The following is a 20,998-nucleotide window of genomic DNA, read 5'->3' as shown; positions in this document are numbered from 1 at the left end:
CACCATTTGGTATTATAGTAATGGGGGCGGGGAGATAGCAAAAACCAAAACCTTATAGTTTTACAATAGATTTTGCTTTTTTTTTTTTTGGTGCATTGTAACTCCAGATTACTGTGGAAACTAGCTTGAAGTCTCTAGTCAGTTTCAGTATAGGACCATGTGCTACTTCTATTCCAGATGAAACAATTGCTATTTTTCATATCTGCCAAAACTGAGAGATGAGGGGCTAGCTTGCCCTGAATTCCATGGAGGAAAACCCCAAGTCAACATGTCTCTTCCCCCTTTGAAAGGAGAAAAGGGCTGGGCAGGGGGCCTATAAGAGCAAATTCTAGTCCCCCATCTCCTCCACCCCTACTCTCGCCCTAAGCCAAACATACAAAATGCAAGAGTCCCAAGCTGGCTCATCCTGGGGATGCCTACGCTTCAAAGCAACTGCTATTTTAGCTCTCAGGGACCTCTCAAGGAGCCAGCCCAATCGGCCTCAGCCCGCCCCCACCACCAGCGGTAGTGGGTCAGTATGCAGTTGGTGTACATATTGTTTCCCCTTGATCACCAGGGCCTCAGTTAGTGACAGCGTTCGCCGGTGCTACTGCTCACAGCACTCGGTGGCTATCTGTTTCATGCTTAAGAAGCAGTGATGCCAGTCAGCTAGGGGCTCAGGGACCTAGTAGAAGTGACCACCCTTGAGAATGGGGGCCAGCTTGATCACAGGCTTGCAGTTCTTCAGAGCTTGGTGGGAGATGATGCTCAGTGGTTTTCCTGCTCCTCTGCAGAAGCACCATGGTACTTCTCAAGTTACTTCCTTTTCATAGCTTCCAGGGTCTGTGCCGTGAGGTGCCTGGCCAGCTCATCATGCTGGTCAGTTTGCTGACCATTGGGTTTTCAAACACCAAGTTTGATTTGGTGGCTTGAGCAGCTTGGATGAGCCAAGTCTTGCGGAGCTATGGTTCATATTTCTCATCCACAGCTAAGCCACTGGCTTTCGGAAACATTCCTTGTTGGTCGGGAGATCCCGTATTCAGGACCGTAGTGGCTCCCCGTATCTGACCTGGGTTAGCCCTGGAGGCCATGGGACAACACCCAGAACACCCAGGTCCAGGCCTGATCACCCTTTCCACAGCAGTGAACAAGGGGGCAGGCTTCTTGGCTGAGCGAGTGATGAGAGACGGGAGAAAGACGCCAAGGAGCCATGATCTCTATTTCACCTCATTAATCTGGACATTGGAGCTGCTTGCTTGAGGTTCCTGGGAAGACCCCCAAGGAAGCTCTGGTCCTCCCTGCCCGGTGCTTCCAGTGGCTGCACCCGCACTTATAGGCCCCCTGCTTTTCCTTTTGAGACATTGTTTCTTTTAAAAAACGTAATCTTGTTTCATTGAGAATATGCACAGAAAACGTACACGTGTACTATTTAGGGGCACAGATAACACCAAGTTATGTAACCATTCTCGCCCTCATTCTCGGAGTTGTTCCTCCCCAATACATGAATTCATTCTGCACCCCAAGTTATTGTTGTCAGTTTTATCCTATTTAGTTCATTTTTAAAAGAACATAATGCTTAAAGCTGGCATGTTTTACTAGTTAAGCTAAACTTAACTAGTTTATTGTTTGGTTTTTATAAAACTTGAGGATAGTTTTAATTAATATTTAAAGATTATTTTAGGACCATAGTTTCAATCATTCAGCCGTCATGGTTCCAGCAAGTCTAAAGTTCCTGAGAATTTGGGATGCTGTTCTGCATTTCCCCCGCTGATCAGAGTTCTATAGGCTCTGTTCAGAATGTTCAGTAATGGTGGCTAGGTTCTATCTGGTTCAGAGCTCATGGCAAAGGAGGCATGTGCTCATGGCAGTAGTCATGCATACCATTTTCTAGCTTATTGCTGACTCTACTTCTTCCTCGGTTGCTCCTGCACGGGAACAGAGACGAATTGAACCTTGTACGACTGCTGGCTAGCTTTTAAGACCCAGGCACTGTTTATCAAACTAAGAGGTAAAACAAAAGCACTAAACATGTTATTAAAATAATTACTGGGCTGCCCCATGAAGCCCAGATCTTCTCCAAACCAAGAAACCAGACTCTATGAGGTGTTTGATTGTACATAAGTAATGCATATATCAATAACATGTGAATATGCGAGGGGGTACCCCCCTCCCGCCAAAGCCCCTAAAATTGCACTGGATTGAGCAGAGCTTTTATAGAACAAATTTTTCCCACTAGGTGAGCATCCAACAACTTACCCTGAGCTAGGACACCCAGTGGCATCACCTGGGAAAGTTTTCTCTGGTCACATTGAATTTTTTTCATAAAAGCAGTTTCACTTAAGTCTCATTTTTTGTGATGGCCAATTTAAGAGAGCAGTGTGTAACTGAAATTTGTTTCCTGCTCCGTAAAAATGCTGCAGAAATTGTTGGGATGTTGAACACAGCTTATAAGGACAACACTATCAGGAAAAACTCAAATGTATGAGTGGTTTTCTTGTTTCCAAAAAGGTGACATCGATCGATGACAAAATTCATTCTGCATGTCCATCAACTTCCTGAAAGGATGAAAATGTCGACTTGTAATGCATTTGGAATTCGTTGCACCAGGTCACACTGTTAAACAAACTTTCTATTTAGAACATCTGGAAAGATTGCATAACAGTGTGTGACAAAAAAGGCCTGATTTGTGGCAGACAGGGGACTGGTTTTGCCCCTCTGCTCACAAAGCCATCTCAGTGCACCAGATTTTAGCAAAAAACAGCATGCCTCTGTTGCCCCATGCACCTTACTCACCTGACCTTGCTCTGGGTGACTTCTTTTTGTTTCTGCTAATGAAGAGGGACATGAAAGGACTGCGATTTGACTATGTAGAAGAGGTAAAGAAAAAATGAGGGAAGTGCTGTCAGCCATCCAAACAGATGAGTTTAAAAATGTTTCCAAGAATGGAATTGCCAATTTGACAAAGGCATTAAGTATAATGGAGAGTACTTTAAAAGTGATATGGTTGTTTTGTAAATAAATACACAGCTTTGGAACAAATTCCGTGTTGTTTTGGTACCCCTTGTATGTAGTCAAATGAAAAACAACTAGCATGTGACTCAGCATAACACACACACACACACAAATCATATATCTTCGCCAGTTCAAATTTTTACAGATGAACTACTTACTGAGATGCTTACAATGCCACTGACTGCTTCAGAGTAAGTCCATGTGACTTCTCCTCTAGGATGTCTCGCAGGAAGTGAGCCTTGCCAGCTGAGGCAGATAACTAGCTAAGGCAGCTGCATACTGGTCCGACCATCACAAAGCAAGAGACCCGAGAACTAGAAAGGCAATGCTTGCCAAGCCATTTATCTCTTCTCCCTTTCAATTAATCCCATGTGTGTTTAACTGCTAAGTTGACACAATAAACCTTAACTGTCACACTAACCTTTCATTCAGCATGTTTTCCTACTTTATCCACTCTGTAGCATGTGTCAAACCTTCATGTTCCCTACAGGCTGAATAGCATTCGATTTTATGTATGTACTATATTTTGTTTAGCCATGTATGATGAATATTTAGGTTGTTTCTAAATGTTATAAATAATGCTATAATGAATATTGGTGTGTATGGGTCTGTCTGTTTTCAAGTTTCTGAGTATAAACTTAGGATTTTGGTGGGTCACATGATAGTTCTGTTTTCTATTTTTTGAGGAATTATATTGTTACTTGAGGTATTTGTATCATGACTTTTGTTTGACAGTCTGGCATCTGCTTAAGTAACTTGAATAGCCTCATTTGTAAAACAAGGGGTTCAAATTGGTGGTGAGGGGGGAGTGGCAGGCCTGTGGGGAATGATCAAGGGTAAGGTTGCTTAGAGAAGAGGTATAGCTGTAGCCCAGGTGGGGACGGAGCATGGTACTAGGGCAAGAAGAAATTCAAGGGAGATGGAGGAAAGAGCTAGGAGTCAAGGGGCATTTATGGAGGTCTAGACAAAGACATGTACATGCAAATATATATATGAGAATGGGGAAATAGATCTATGTGTTTATATTTATAGGTTTAGTATTAAGGTGGCGGAAGGACCTTGGGCCTCTACTCAAGCACTTCCTCAATGCATGAATACTTTCTTCTATTAAATTGGCACTCTATGATGCTCACCCTCCCGACACAACTGCTGAAGCCAAAGCAGGTGAACAAGTAAATGTGGTGAAGAAAGCTGATGGTGCCTATCAAAAGAGATAGTGTCTGGGGTCTTAGAGGCTTGAAAATAAACAAGCACCCATCTAGCTCAGAAGCAACAAAGCCCACATGGAAGAAGCACACCAGCCTGTGCGATCATGAGGTGCCAAAGGGATCAGGTATAAGGCATCAAAGAACAAAAAATCATATCATTGGGTGCACACCTCCATGATATGATCGCCGAGGACAAACGGGTGCATAAGCAAATGTGGTGAAGAAAGCTGATGGTGCCCGGCTATCAAAAGAGATAGTGACTGGGGTCTTAAAGGCTTGAAGATAAACAAGCGGCCATCTAGCTCAGAAGCAACAAAGTCCACATGGAAGAACACGCCAGCCTGTGTGATCAAGTGGTCCCAAAGGAATCAGTTACCAGGCATCAAAGAACAAAAAATCATATCATTGACTGCACACCTCCATGATAGGATCGCTGAAGACAAATGGGTGCATAAGCAAATGTGAAGAAAGCAGATGGTGCCCGGCTATCAAAAGAGATAGTGTCTGGGGTCTTAAAGGCTTGAAGGTGAACAAGCGGCCATCTAGCTCAGAAGCAACAAAGTCCACATGGAAGAAGCACACCAGCCTGTGTGATCACGAGGTGCCAAAGGGATCAGGTATAAGGCATCATCCAAAAAAAAAATACCATAGTGAATGAAGGGGAAAGTTCAGAGTGGAGACCCAAAGCCCATTTGTCTGCCACTGGAGATCCCCTTGCAGAGGGGTCTAGGGGAGGTGATGAGTCAGTCAGGGTGCGATGTAGCACCGATGAAGAATACAGCTTTCCCCCAGATCCTGTATGCTTCCCTCCCCCCCCCCCCCCCCCCGCAACTACCATGATCCAAATTCTACCTTTCAAAACTGGATAGAGCAGAGGATGTACACTGGTGCATATAGGAGCTGGAGGCACAGGGAATCCAGGGCGGATGATACCTTCAGGACCAGGGGTATGAGGGGCGATGCTGGGAGAGTAGAGGGTGAGTGGGTTGGAAAGGGGGAACCGAAAACAAGGATCTGCATGTGACCTCTTCCCTGGGGGACAGACAACAGAGAAGGGGGTGAAGGGAGACGCCAGATGGGTAAGATATGACAAAATAATAATCTATAAATTATCAAGGGCTCATAAGGGAGGGGGAAGCAGGAGGGAGGGAAGAAAAAGAGGACCTGATGCCAAGGGCTTAAGTGGAGAGCAAATGCTTTGAAAATGATGAGGGCAAAGAATGTACAGATGTGCTTTATATAATTGATATATGTATATGTATGGATTGTGATAAGAGTTGTATGAGCCCCTAATAAAATGTTTAAAAAATAAATAAAGTAGGGGGAAAAAAACACAAGGGGTTGGGATAAATCATTATTAAGAGTATTTCTAAGTGTGATTCTGTTATTTTGAGGATAAACGTAGGTTTTTAAGACTCAAAATGACTAAACTGCCATGGAGGAGATTCTGATTCACAGAGACCTTCTGGGAGACAGAAGAGCAACCTCTGTGGGTTTGGGTACTGGCCAGACTTTTCAGAGCAGCTGGGAGGTGGGATCGAACTGCTAACCTGTGGTTCACAGCCCAATATGTAACCCACATTCAAAGGAAAAAGACCTTGTTAACCGAAACTTACTGGTACCCAAATGGGTCAAGAATTTCCATCCATTTTGTTTGTTACTTCCACTATTTGTTCTTTATAAATGGGATACATTCTAAAAATGGGTCTTTGAGTTGTCTGTACTTTTGTAGTAAGCTTGTAAAAATATGCTTTAATTTTTGATAACTATATTGTGTAACTAAAATGTTTATACTTCTTTTCAGTGTTATTTTTGATCACTGAAAATTTTAGTTTGGTACTTTACACCCACAATTTAATAGGCAGTTGGCCCTTTTACTGATTTGGGGTTCTGGGTTAACTAGAAAAGCTATTTCTTCCTTTCTCTAGTACTTTATTACTAACGGGTAATAAGCATGTTTTTAGCAGCATCAGGAAGAAAGAACAAAATTATTTTTTTGCTTTTTTAAACTTTTATTTTTAAATAATGTTAAACATTAAAATTAAGTATTGCCTTCCTCAAAAAGTAAAAATAAAATAAATCGGGTAAATGGAGCAAATGCCACAGTACAAACAAAGGAAGTGTTTTCCCTTGTTCTTAAGCTCCTAACTTTCCACTCCCCTGCTTTGTCTACCTCAGACTAAATAGCTCTGCTGATCTGTGTAACGCAGCCTGGGCCCTAGTTGTCTCTTCCTCCTAGAACTGTGGTTTTAGTCTTCGTGTGTGCCTCCCACAGCCACTAGGCCCATGCAACAGTTTCATGCCTTCCTCTGGCAGCTGGACTAGGTCCATGCAGCCTCGCATGGCCTTCTTGTTGGAGAGCCAGATGTACTCTCCTTTCATGGACGCCAAACAGATGCAACTTTCTTTTTCATATGCAGGCGCACAGTGTGTAATGGTTGCACGTTAAGCGGTGATCCACAGCATCACCAGCCGCTCTGGGAGAAAGTAGAGGCTTTTGACTCCCATAGGAGTTTCAGTCTCAGAAGCCCACAGAGACCGTTGCACCCTGCCTTGTAAGGTGGCCATTGGTCAGAATTGACACGTAGCAGTGAGTTTGGGGGGTTTGTTTGGTGCTCACCACGTGTGCGCAGTTCTTCACTTGCCAAAGCTACCAGGTCTCATCACGGGTCCCATCGTCCAATTAGATTTTTAGTGAGAATTGTGACTTTGATATTTCTTACCAGATTATTTGTCTTGTCACCAACTTTTCTCAGAAGTACTTCTAAAAATGCACTTCATCTTTCCCCCTATGATTCTGATTTTTAAATGAATAAAACAACCATATGTCTTAATCATGTTTTCTTAAACTCTTCTGCCAATTTCAAGTTACTGCAGAACTTGTAGTGATTTCTGCGAACTTTATTTTTAAAATGGTATGTCCTTAGGAAAATACCGATTTTTGGCATCTGGAGCTAAAAGAACATTGCATTTATCAACTATGTTAATCCCTGAGAGGGAGAAATCACTTTAATATTATGTATCATTAGGAAGCATATAAGAATAAGTGTTCTAAAGTGAATGAGTGAGAATATAGAGCAATTTGGTGGTGTGGGTGATGCTATGGATTTGTGATTTGCATGGCTTCAGATGTCATAATTTTTCCCCCACTTTCTAGGAAGTTACAGCTAGCAGTCGCCACTATGTTGACAGGCTATTTGACCCTGATCCCCAGAAAGTTCTACAAGGTGTCATGTAAGTAGTTATGTATTTGAGTCTATCAAAAAGTTGTTTGTTTTCATGCTTACATCTGCCAAATGTAATCCTGAAAATGTGCAGGGTTCTATCATTTTGGGGGAAGACTCCTTGACATTCATGATAACTTTAATAAAGTACCATACGGACTTCTTTGTTGAATAGGTGTGAACTGACGTAGTTAGTTTCATATATTTGTAGAATACTTGCTTTACATTTAAAATGTTTTCTTTGGGGAATGCTTTTGCTACTTCAGCGAATAAAATGGAAAACCTTTTACCTTTAGAAATGGGTGGGGAAACAGATCAGTAGCGTTTACTCTTTTGTTTACAACTCATCAACTATAAAGTTGAATCGCTTAGTAATGTTGTGGGTTTCAGAATTTAAGCAGCAGTGATTAAAAAGTTTAAATAAGCTTTTGTTAACCTAATCGTTTTTTCCCCAAAATTCTTTCATATTTACTGAGAGGAAACCTTTTCCAAGCAGCATACCTGAGGTGCTTACCTTTAAATAATTAAGTGGGGCATATGGGATCAGATTTCAGGTGATTCAAAGATGAAGTCCCTCTCCTCTTGAGAAGAAATTTCTCTTTTTTTCTTGAACACTTTAGTTTTCAGGAAGAAGGTTTACTGCTGCAGCCCCATCTTGCCCGAGGCTCCTTCCTAGGCCGAGGTCACTGGATGCTCGGGCCTGAACTCACCAGGGAAGGAGGCTCCAAGGGTCAGGATGCAGTGCGTTTGGGGTAATAATGAAGGCACACATATGTCGCTTTACTCTCCCCTTACCCTGTCCACGTTATCAGCCAGCTCGCTCTCTAAGTTCAACTCTTGCCTAACCATAACAAGGCTAGGGGGCTTTGTCTACAGACGTTTCTGGCAATGCCTTTTCAAAGCAAAAGGGAAGGAAAGAAAGGCTCTATAACATGGATGGATGTCTTAGAGATGTGAGTTTGTAAAGGGAGGCAAGGTAAAAGTGAGACAAGGTAAAAGTGAGAAAGGCTGCTCAGCTATTGAACGTGAGCTGAGAGGGAAGATGAGGAGCTAGGTGGAGACTCCCTGGATACTTGATGCCTTATTTTCACATCTTCTCAATTTACAGAAACTACCAGGAGATGATATTTCATGTTTTTTCATTATGCTAATGTTGCCTTTATCCCTTTAACTAGGGACTTTAAAGCTTTTTAATCAGCTCCTTTATAGACTGATGTGCTTATTACCAGCAAGAGTGGTATTAAATCCATCTGCTAAGGAAATCAGTTTTGGTTGTGCCTACACACACAAATCAGTTGAGAGGATAGTTGATTGTGGTATTTCTTAAGACAGACACTCCTCACACATAGAGAGCTCTGTATATAACACCCCTCCCCCCTTAAAAGAACCCAATAAGAACCCCACACCTACTGTCATCAAGTTGATTCTGATTCACAGTAACCTTGTAAGACAGAACAAACGGCTCCACAGGTTTCTAAACCTGTAAACCTTGCAAGCAGACAACCTCATCTTTCTCCTTTTTCAGCTGGTACGCTCCAACCACTGACTCTTGATTAGCAGCCTCGTAGCTAAGCCATTGCGTCACTAGGATGCTAGGTATCGCGAACTAAAACCCCATTGCTCTCCAGTTGATTCCAACGCGTACGATATGGTACAACTGTTCCATTAAGTTTCCAAGACTGGAGTCTTTATGGCAGAGCTGCCACATCTTTTCCCATGGTGTAGCTGGTGAATTTGAACTGCCCACCTTTTAGTTAGCAGCCCAGGGCTGATTTATGACATTGCCAGGGTGCCTTCTGTATATAGAAACATTCTGAATAAAAATATCACGTAAGATTTGTAAATAGTTTAGTTGAAAGTGCTAGACTTATTAAGTGTTCAATAAATGATAAGAGTAGATGATGTTATTATTGTGATTACTGCTACTACAATTGAATTTATCAAGGATTCTGTGTGATAGAGTTGTATCTGTTATGAGTAGCTCATTCAAGTTCTATTTGGAGAAGTTTTTTTCTTTACCAAAGAAGACTGGAGCTTCTCAGAAGTTGCCAGAATATCAAACAAGGGTTAACAACATTGAGGAGATTGTATTGTAACAAGCAGTAAATGTGTCGTGTGTTAGCCTTCTAAAACCAGACTCTGCCACCCAGACGATTGCGACTCGTAGCGACTCTGTAGGGTTGCCTAGGCTGTGAATCGTTACAGAAACAGATCACCACCGTGTTGTTTCCTGTGTGGCGAGTGGCTGGTGGGTTCCACCCACCCACCTTTGGGTTGGGAGCTGAGTGCTTTAATCACTATATTACCTGGGCTACTTTGATACCCAGCCTTTCTTCTGCCCATCTTTCACTCATGGCTACTCTTTCCACTACTCTGGAAGCACAACCAAATGCTCTCCTCCACTTGCATATCTCTGGATAGTTTTTCATCTGGACATTGACTTCTGTTCTACTTTGGTTCTATTTGGTGGGGGGTAGGGTGGGGGCCTGTAGGGAATTGAGTGACCCTTGCCCTTTAGGCTGAGCCACTGCCTTGCCTTGGTTGCTTTCTTTGCCTGCCTGCTTCTCTAGCACTTGCGCCCCAGGCACGTCCTCCCCTTGTGCTCTGAAAGGCCAGGAGAGTGGTCCTGTGGAGCGACCCGACATGGTATGCATTAAGTCAAACAGTGATTTGATTACATGTGGTGAGGCTACAAATGGAATGCCATGTGTTGTTTTTAACTGGCACTATAGAAAAGTAAAATAGTGAGAGAGGAAAAGGTGAACCAAACGGAAGTTTAGGTAAGGTGGGTTGACCAGTTCTTCCATTCTGACATGGAATGCAGTCTCCTTTGAGTCACACGGAGGCTGCGGTAGGCCGAATGAGGTAGGTAGGTAGGAGGAGGTGGCCACAGAGCATAAACAATGAATGGTAACCTGCTAATTTGAAAATAAAGTAGCTAAAGACCTCATTGTAGGACTGGTGAGGACCTAGAGAATTTGGCTGAGTTTTCTTAGGGAAGACAAAGGCAGAGTGAAATAATCAATTTTGAATCTAAAATAGTTCAAATTGAAGGGACTTCTAAAAAATTGACAATATTAGCTACAAAGCAATCAGTTTTTATCATTTTTCTAGTTATATTGTGCTTGATTTTTCTCAATACAAATTATAAACATATAAAACACACTATCAGGAAAAACAAAAATGGAAGAAATTGAGGGTGAATAATGAATTTTCACCATGATCTTTTAAATAATTTACTACTCAGGGAGTGAGTAGAGCCTTAGCCCTACCTATGTAAGGAACTTTTTCATAGATAGCCCACATTTTGAGTATTCCCTGGTTAAAAAAATCATAGTACACATCAAAACTACTTAATTTCATTGTTGAAGAGTAGAGGCTTATCTAGAAATAACTTTGTTAATAGCACAATACTTAACACAGACTTGAAAGGCTTAGTGTAGCAAAGGTTTAGATATAGAACCGGCTCTTTTTTCCTCTAAAGGATCCGAATTTCAGATGTGCCACTGGAAGTCAGAGAATTAAATAGGAAATCCGAGCTGAGCAGAGGGAGGAGGGAAGTCACGTGTGTAGGTCATAAAGGACAGGCTGCCAGCCCTCTGCATGCAGGGATTCTGCAGCCATGCAGTTGACCAACATTGGATCAGAAATATTGGGGTGGGAAGAAGTAATTAGTTGGTCCTAGCAATCCCTTAAATCTGAGGGGGGATGTAAAGTGTTACTTACATTCATTGCCTTAGGTATTACAGGTGAGGAGCCCTGGTGACGGAGTGGTTGTGTGTTGGGCTGCCAACCACAAGGTCAGCAGTTCTAAACCACCAGAAAGACGAGGCTTTCTACACCTATACAGAGTTAACAGTCTCGGAAACCCATAGGGGCAGCTCTACCCTGTCCTATGCGTCACTGTTGGTTGGAATCAACTGAATGGCACGGAGTCTGGAGCTTTTGGAAGGATGATAGGTAATCTACAAAGAGCTTGATGTGGGAATGTTGCATGCCAAAACCTTTATGTTAAACAAAATATTATATTAAGGACTTGAACTTTCACGTGAATTTTGGTATCTGGGGGTCCAGTAACCAATTCCCCATGTTTTCTGGGGGATGGTTCAATAGCCGTTGTGACTGTAACAGAGTAGCTGCATCTGATGAATTATTGAGTTGCAAATTCTAAGTTTCTTAAGTATGGAAATCTTAAAACAGTTTCAGGATATTTTTAAGAAGTTCACTGTAGTATTGATTCATCCATGTTACATTTCTTAGTTGAAGATTAACTATTGAATGGTTATTCAATAGTATGGTCAAAATCCATAAGCATTGTGGATTTTGAATTTAAATTGTTGTTAGGTGCGGTCTAATCAATTCTGAGTCATAGTACCTCTATGCTAGAGATATCTGTAGTTTCAAAGTTGAGTAGAATCAGAAATCTAGACTAGATCCTTTATTGAACTCAGAGAGATAATTGTGGATGCTGTGGAATCGTGTGGTTTTCACCAAATATCAATGCCTAAAGTGCCTTCTTTTCAAGTATTTTCCCCCAAAACGTTATCAATTATTTAATTACGTTCTTTGCAAGAACTCTAGAACACCAATTTGTGAGGGTAAATTTCATTTGTGAGGACGAAGGTATCAAGCAAGTAACATTGGAGCTGGGGAACAGCTATCATTTTTGCCAAAATTACGAGTCCATGTCTTTTTGATCAGCCTTGTGCCGATCTGTGATCATGTATTTCTCTTTTTCAGTGTCAAGTCTTTGAGCGTTTTTTAATTGAAAGGTTAAGGTACTTTGAAAATAATATCTTCGAAAATGAATATAATTTTTTCTGTTTCTCTCCCCCAAAACTTTTAATCTGTTACATTTTAAAGCATCATACTGAGGTAACTTTATTACTCAATGAAATGGCATAATTCTGAGTCTTACTTACTGCAAATTATTCTGAAGCAGAATTCAGTCATACAATTGTGATGAAAAGATGGCAGGGTTCTCCGAGTTATTAGAGGAAACAGATATAGTCTCAACTTGCTCATTGATAACAGTGTGTGCATTTGTAGTGTAAGCTGTGAACATCAGGATAAATGTACATTTATGTGCATATGTGTATACATCACTTCATATTATAGAAACCTTAACCATAGACTGCCATATTGTAGCATAATGGTCTAACATACAACATATTCTTTGTAATGATTAAGTATATAGACAATACTTATATGCTAGAAATATTTTGTCTTAAATTACATCCTCATTTTTTGAAGAATGTATAAGACTATTTGTAATCATTGTGATAAAAAATTTAAATATAAAAATTTTCCTCATTTCTGAGCATTTAATTTTTAAAATTACATCTTCATGTTTTTATCACTAAGGAACCATAAGATGCTATGGAAAGAAAGATTAACTATTATTCATAGAATTTCATGATTATATACAAAATAGAGCTATCTGAAACAGTGTACATTCTAAAAATATACTATCCCATGGGGCAATTTGTTTGGAAAACGGAACTAAATTATTGCCAATCCTCATTTCTCGTCAATTTATATTTATAATAGAGGCATAGTCCATGCTTGAGTTGAGCTCAAGTACAGTATCGGTTTCTTAAGTGTCTCCTGAATCAAATCCTTATGTCAAAAATGGCTTTGGTTTGCATAATGGGTCATTGTTGTCTAATTGACAGTGGTAACTCTAATTGGAGGATGACTATCCCTCATTCCTTACCGATGCTGGATAACAGCAAGTTTGCTGTACTTGGACGTTCACATTCTCCAAAACGAACACCATAATCATTACAAGGACAGAACAGAGAGTGTGCTTGTCATTTTCAAAGTCCAAATACTTTTTTAAGTTGTTTAACACGTCACCTTATTCTAGCTACCTACATATAAATGTTTTTTTAATGGATGAATTTTTCATGAACAGTGAGTTTCCATAAATAGATTAAACTTTATGCTGTGTAGTTTTCGGTTTTATGTGTACTTTTTGACTACTTCATACTATGTAGACAAAGAATGAATACCACACAATATTTCTAAACACAAGCTTCTTCAGGTAAGTGAAAAGTAATAATGGTTTAAAAGGCAATCATATCATTGATATTTAGTTTCGGGCTCCAAATTTTAATACTATCCAAGCTTAATTAGTTTTTATTGGATAACAGATTTTCAGTTAAAATTTATGCTACTTAGACTTAAGGAAGAACTATGATCATACCTGATTGGATAGAATTTTGTTTTTATTATAGGTTTAGATCCCAGGGTTTCTTCTGTTTTTTGGTTAACTTTCCCAGCTATCTAAATCAGAAGGTGTCATGTGGGAGTGTTATTTACTTCAGTCAGGCACTATCTCCTTTCTCTCTCGGTGGTGCTCCGTCCTGATGTTCTGATGAGGACACGTGTTCTCAGAGGCACCGCACCTGTTATTTTAATGTCAGCACCCATTTCTTCTATTCACTAAAGTCAATCTCTTCGGAGCAAATAAAAGCAGTACAAGAGAAAGATTATTCTCCATGTTAAGAGGAGAGTATTTTACTCCGTTTATTAGCAGGGAAATTTAATGTCCTGGCTAGATTTTAGCTGAAAGTGTTCCTTGACAAATTTATGTTTGTGGCATCTTGTTACTTTGTCCTTTCCTCTCACCCCCAGAGTGAAATATCCCAGGCTTAGTTAGCACTTGGACAGTCAGCTCACTTCAAAAATAATCCAGGATGTCTAAACGCAAGATTTTACTAAGGGATTCCTTTCTAAGCTTCCTAAGGCATACTCTGTACATTAGATTCCCTCTCAGCATATACCGCAGAACACATGTGCAAATTCCTCAAATCATCTTAACTTTCCCTCAAAATGCCTGCTGTACTGATTCCTATGGTTGTTACCTTAATCAGTCTCACATACCAGGCACCTGAATGGATTCATCTGTCAGCTGGTATTGAGCTAGTGTGGGGGCAAATAAGGATACCTGCCCTCGCCACCACTCCAGTCTCACAGATACCGTCCACTGCCCGTCTAGAGAATGGCGTAGTGGCTGCCAGTTGGGTTTCTAACCGCAAGGTCAGCAGTCTGAAAACCACCAGCTGCTCCTCTGGAGAGAGATGGGGCTTTCCACTCCCGTAAACAGTTACAGTCTTGGAAACTCGCAGGGACAGTTCCACCCTGTCCTCCAGGGGCGCGAAGCGTCTGCGTCAACTCGATGGCAGTGAGAGATTATAGTGGGAAGTATTGAGAACAGCAATCACTGTGTTGCCCCTCTTATACTATTATTATCTACCTTCCAATCCACTCCACATTCAATTGCTTTTCCTTAGTCACTGTTACCTCATGTCTTTTCTCAGATCAAAAATATTGTGAGTACTTACTCCAGCTCTTTCTTGTCTCTTCTCCCTGTTACTTTCCTAATCGTGTCCAGTAGCCTAAACTAAACCCTTTGGGTCCAGGTTCTGTTTCTGTCCTGGGACATGCCTTACCCTCTCTAAGGCGGTCTTCAACCAATGGTATTTCTATTTGTTCTTCTCGTTTGCTTATCCAAATCTTGACCATTTTCTGAGGGTCATCTTAGTTCCTGCCATTTCCTCAAAACCTGTTAAGCATATTTAACATTTATCTTACGTAACTTTATAACACTGACTTTACAGTGTAGCACAGTCTTGCATTGTTTGTGTTGTACATTGTGCACTCTTCAGATCAGGTATCTCATTAGATGATGCTTTTGTATTCTTCATCGTGCATTGCTGAGTCCAGATACGAATGGTTGAGTTTCAGTAGAATGTACAAGTAGTGTTTTTCTTTTTTTCTCCCCTATATTAAAAGTTAGTAGTTGTGAAACCACATAGCTTAGATCAGGAAAAGGATGTTTTTAACTAAAAATTAGAAAACACTTTGTTGTTTATAGGCAGAAAAAGGAAACATATTTACAGAATTATCTTTTCTATCATTACGTTGATAAAAAGGCCTAAGGTGCTGGAGACAATCAACAAACCATTTAGCACAAGAACATAGGTTGAGACTTGCTCATTTCATTTAATATGGGCCTCTGAAAAAAGGCCCCTACTATGAGTTGCAATGTTCTTATTTGTAAAATGGGTTGCTGTTATTCAAGGCTATGATAATTCCAAATTCAAGGATTTGGATTGTTTCATAAAGTTTAAAGTTATATATAAAACTTGCATAGTTTTGTTATTGTTCTCATCTTAGATGATAGTTGTGAGCTTGCATATTATAAAATAAGGATTTCCAAAGTAAAATTTCTAGAATCACTCATCTTTAATGATATTGATAGCAACGTCTGAATTTTTCAGGTCAGACTCACTTTCTTGCCTCTCAAGGGCAGACAGACTTCTAACCAAGTGGGGAATGTGCCGTGATTAGCCCAGACCTGGGAGTGCCAGGGAATACTGCCTGGAGGTAGTGACATTGGTATCTAAGCTCAGACCTAGAACACTTAACCAAACTCACTGCCATTGAGTTTTGGCAGAATAGAATTAGCTCTGTGGATTTCTGAGATTGTAACTGTTTACAAGAGTAGAAAGTTTCGTCTTTCTCCCCCGAAAGGGCTGGTGGTTTAGAACTACTGACCTTTAGCAACCCAGTGTTAGAACCCACTATGATGTCAGGGCTCACCTGACCTAAAGGATGAGCAAAATTAGTCAGAAGAAAGTATGAAGGAATGAGGAATAACTATATTCTGAACTGAAGAAGCTTCAGTTGAATTCCACGCGCCTCTTTGATTCTTTTTATCAATAGCTTTGACTTATAACTCACATATCATACACTTCCATAGGTCAGTTATATTTAAAAGAGGTGAATTATCACTATAATCACTTTCTTGTACTCATTATTTCCCATTTTCCTCCCAACCGCCCCTCCCATATTCCCAATAAGCATTAATCCAGTGACTATCTCTCTAGATTTACCTGTCTTGGATTTCATATAGTAGAAAATATTACCACCACCACCCAAAAAAGACAACAACAATAACAAAATATACCAGAGAAAAAACTTTAAGGGAGATAAAAGCAGAAAATAATAAAAACTAGAATAAATTTAAAATGGGTCAAAAGAGATCAAATGATTAGGTATTACATTTTAACCTGCCATATAGACTTGTGAATAAGCCTAGTTTTCAGCACAAAAAATGTGCTGAAAAACGGGGGTTCGGCTTATACACGGGTCAGTGGTACCCCAGCGAGGACAGCGTCTATGATGACCTCACACCAGCTGAAGCTCTGCATTGGGATACAGATGATGATGAGGAATCCAGTTTTGAAGGATTTTAACTCTTTACATTTTAGCTTGGTTGCTGATTGAGCTCAGGGAATAATACTCTTAAGGTATTGTTGATACCTTATTGTTTTTGTTGAACCTATTTTCCACTTACTGTGCTGGTTTACTAATGTTAAATGACTTGTCCTTTTATTTATGTTTTTTATTTGAAATAAATATTTAAATACATCACCCCACTGATGTCTCAATTTTTAGTAATTTTATTTTCATTTGTTTTGATTATTGAAACTCACCAATAGCTTCTGCATTTTCCACCCTAGGCTTGTACTCAAGTCAATCAGTTTTTCTGGTTTCCCAGGTAATAATTAGGTACCTTGGCTTATACTCGGGCCGGCTTATGTTCGAGTATATACGGTAATTATATTTGCCATAATTGAGTTTACAATACTTTGTCTGATATCAAGGCTATTCACAGGCTTCGACTATGGTCAGAGGGAGTTCACCAGAGGCATAGTTCATGTAGGGCACCTGGACATGGATCTGGGGCTCCCTCTGTCATACATACCTTCTGCAAATATAAGCTCTGATGCCATTCCCTTGTTCGGATTTGGATTTTATTAATTACAATCCTTGGATTAAACAGTCTGGGCTGCTTCTTCCAAGTGGATTTTGTTGATGCCTCACTTAAATGGCTGCTTCCTTTGAAGGAAACCCTTTAAACCCCAGGCACTATTCTTTCTGTTAGTTGGATACCAGCTACTTCCTTCATCATACTTTGCTGTAGCACTCATCTTCAGCGATCTTTGAATTTAAGGGTGAGCTTCAAGCAGGGCCATGTCTTAAGAACTAGTTGTTCTTAGATTGGGGTTAGAATTAAGTTTAAATTTGAGCCCACATACCTATAGTTTATGGGCATCTCTGATTCACTTTAGAGACCTCATTATCATTTAATGACACAGAACATTATTAATCATCCCCTGGGGCAAAAAGCAATTCTGTTGATAGTGACATTCATTTATCCAATAGTATAGAATTGAACACACTGTTGAGAAAATGGAGTTATTAATTTGTACAGATTACCCTCTTAAATGATTGAGTCTTTGATTCTTTAATTCAGAAATTAGCTTAGGTCTGCTAAAGATGAGTGTATGTGATAATTCTTGTCTCATTATTATGAAACTAACACCTGAATAGAATACAATGGTTGGGTGGTAACATCTAGCATTGTTATATTTTCGTTACTCACTTATTATTACAACTGTAACAACACTTTTTGTTTATATTATCCCTAATAAGCATTTGCTATATAGCTGTTGGCTACCTCTTCATATCATTTTGTAAATTATTAAGAGAATGGAAAAGTTAGTTTGGGATGGGATGTATTTGTTTTTATCTATTGGAACATTAACTTTGGTATAGTTTAGGTGTCTGCAATAGGTTCAGAAGATATCAAGGAGACATGCCTTATTTGTATTTGCTTTTGGAAGAAAGGGCAGAAATCTGGGATGGTGTAAGGGCTGACTGAGAGTTGAAGGATACTCACTGCTGACCCATAGCCACCCCTAGAAGGCAGAACTGCCTCTGTGGGGTTCCAGGAATGTAACACTTTATGGAAATAGAAAACCTCATCTTTCTCCCAAGGAGAAGCTGGTGGTTCAATTTGCTGACCTTGCAATTAGTCACCTACTGCGTGATCACTACGCCATCAGGGCTCCTCGGGTAGCACCTGGCCTAGAACAGGCTTTCACTAGATAGCTGCTGGACTGTCAATATAGGGTGGTTGTACAGGCAGAGTTGAATTGTTCATGTTAAGAAGAGAGACTGATAAAAGTAAATGACAAACTGCCACGTTTGGCTGATCATTTGGAGGTAAGCCTCTCAAAGAAATAGCTGGCCTCCTAGGAGACAGGAACCTAGACACTTAAATCCTCTCTTCTCAACCATGCGTTGCTGCCTGAGACTTTTGTATTACTTCATGTTATAATTGCGTGTGAGAGAACTTGCTAAAAACTTCAATCAGCTTTACGCAGTGTAGTCTCCATAGACAAAAGGGTGTTGCTACTTAGCTCTGAACAGTAGGTGGCGAGGGTCTGAAGGGTAGTCTACAAAGAGTGATAGATCAGGACCAGGGGGAAAAAAAACCTCCCCCAGTGCACTGAAGTAATGGAAGGAAAACCCAGCCAATTAGTGTTTGATGTAACAATTGTGAAAATACTATTTAAAAACATAAGGGTGGGTGGGTTTTTCTTGGAATAATTTTTTTTTAAAACAACACCAATTGAAGAGAGGGTTAATTATTACCAGCGTTTTTAACGCCACACCATCTGGTTGATGTTGGAAATATTTGCTGACTCTTACAACTCATGTATGCATTAAAAAATAACTTTGTTTTCCCATGTCCCTCCTTCCTACATGATTGTGCTTTGGCTGGCTGGAGAACTTTTAAAGGATTATAACTTTCGAAGGGCAAAGAAAAAAATATGTATTACAGAGCTCTGCTGCCTAAAGTTCACTGCCATCAGGTTGGAGCCTTGGTGGCACTGTCAAGTCAGTGTTGAACTGCTAACTTCAAGGCCAGCAGTTGAAGCCAACCAGCCACGCTAAGGAAGAAAGATGAGGCTGTCCGCTCCCACCAAGAGCACAGGGTCACTCAGTCAGAAGCAACTCGATGGCAGTGTGTTTGGTTTGACTGCCACCTGGAAGGAGGAAAGTCAAAGGAGAGACAGATGGGGAGCACAGGGAGCTTATTTGGGGTATGAAAAGAATGGTTGAGCCCAAATCTTCAAAACGATATAGGAATGGTCTTAAAGCTATTAGACTTAATTTTCTCTGGTTATAGGTATTCTGTAACACTCTTTGTACCATCCTGACATTCATAGTACTGTAACTACTTACTGAAACTCTAAAAATAATATAATGCTTTCCTGCCTGTAATATAAAGAAGAAACAAAAAAGAAAGTCATCATCTGTAATTGCTCCTTTATGATTATACTAGAAAGCTGAATGAAGTGGCGTGAATGCAGACGCTGCATATGTGGCCTGTTGTCTGTGTGGCATTGACAGCCCAAATGCCACAGGTCACACTTTGTTGGCGATAAGATTTTTTAGAATGTATTACTTTCGACAAAAAGTGTCCTCTGCCTTTGGCCCACAGGACAAAAAATAGCAATTCTTGAAGCACCAGTTTTCTTCAAAACTGCTTACTGTCCATTTATAAACACCTAGCCAAACTCCTGTAATGCGTCTAGGGCACAAGAAGGACTTCCCATCCCTTGTTATGATTGTAATAAGTAAATAATGGAAACATGGAAACATACCTATGCTGGAAAAAGATGTTAATACCCAACAAGTGCGTTCTATTCAAGTGTTATTTTCATAATAATGATGCTAATTGACTATTTCTCTAAGAGTTCATATAAATCTAAAGAGGTGCAGTTAATTGGGCAATACAAACCCCAAGCCCACCGCAGCCCTCTAGGGCAGAGTGGAACTGCCCTGTGTGCCTTCTGAAGCGGTCGGCATGTTTATACAAGCACACGGCCGCATCTTTCTCCCTCCGAGTGGCTGATGGATTTGAACCACCCTTCACTACTGTGTACCAAGGCTCCTTAAGACAGTAAAGGTAGCAAAATGGAAGCATAAGAGTTGGTCCAAATGAAGCCAGAGAAAGAGAAAGGAGGGAGGAGAGCATGGTTCCTGAAATAAAATCAAATACATATTTATTTGGTAGCCCAGTTGCTAGTGCTCCCCATTCCCAGAGCTGGGGGAGAGTAAGAGACTTACACTCCTTTATCTTTAAAAGATGGTGGCCTTTTACAAAGAACTCCATTTTCTTTGTATTGGGAGTCTTTTGCCAGGTCTCAGGATGTCTCCCACCTCCTCCGGCTCTACTGTGCCCCTGTCCTTCAGACCCTGCCCCTCAGAGCTCCCTTGTCACTAGCATCTAGCCCATCCCCGCTCTTTGGTATTCTAGGTAAAAGAGGTCAGTGCTTGCCAACCCAAGAAGTTGTGTAATGAAAAAGCAAAGTTGATTTTTAATGTTTCTGTAACAGTTCAACATACTTTGTACCTCTTTCTCTTCCCCTAAATTCAGAGACATGAAAAATGCTGTAATTGGAAACAACAAGCAGAAAGCCAACCTCATTGTTTTAGGAGCTGTTCCCAGGTACGATTGCTATCTCCTCCTCTACTCTCCACCCTAAGACCCATACTATTCTATATTGTCTCTTACACTTTTAAAAGCCTTTTACTCCTTACAAATGATGTCTCGACATATTTGAGTACCTCTTAAGAATACTGGCGTACCAGAGAATGGAATGAACAGTGAATTTTTCATAATGTGGAGGCTCGGGAAGACCTGTG

At 40.5% G+C, this 20,998-nt stretch overlaps 1 protein-coding gene and 1 pseudogene across 8 annotated transcripts in view; one reads left to right on the top strand and one right to left on the bottom strand.

Moving 5' to 3' along the window:
• The window catches only part of ARMC8 (armadillo repeat containing 8), a 142,277-nt gene that overhangs the window by 46,479 nt on the left and 74,800 nt on the right, over positions 1-20,998 (top strand). For 5 of the 8 annotated variants that reach the window (XM_075546861.1, XM_075546864.1, XM_075546860.1 and 2 more), the window contains 2 exons: positions 7,357-7,433; positions 20,730-20,801. In XM_075546861.1, the coding sequence (XP_075402976.1) occupies positions 7,357-7,433; positions 20,730-20,801 (149 nt within the window). Of the gene's footprint in view, positions 1-7,356; positions 7,434-11,201; positions 11,384-20,729; positions 20,802-20,998 lie in introns of those variants that run through there. The other 3 variants (XM_075546866.1, XM_075546865.1, XM_075546863.1) reach the window with 2 other exon arrangements.
• LOC142444425 (small ribosomal subunit protein uS7m pseudogene) lies at positions 482-6,581 on the bottom strand (annotated as a pseudogene).

Source organism: Tenrec ecaudatus, chromosome 4, assembly GCF_050624435.1.
Source record: "Tenrec ecaudatus isolate mTenEca1 chromosome 4, mTenEca1.hap1, whole genome shotgun sequence".
Classification (NCBI taxonomy): domain Eukaryota; kingdom Metazoa; phylum Chordata; class Mammalia; order Afrosoricida; family Tenrecidae; genus Tenrec; species Tenrec ecaudatus.
This window is presented reverse-complemented; position numbering and strand designations above follow the sequence as displayed.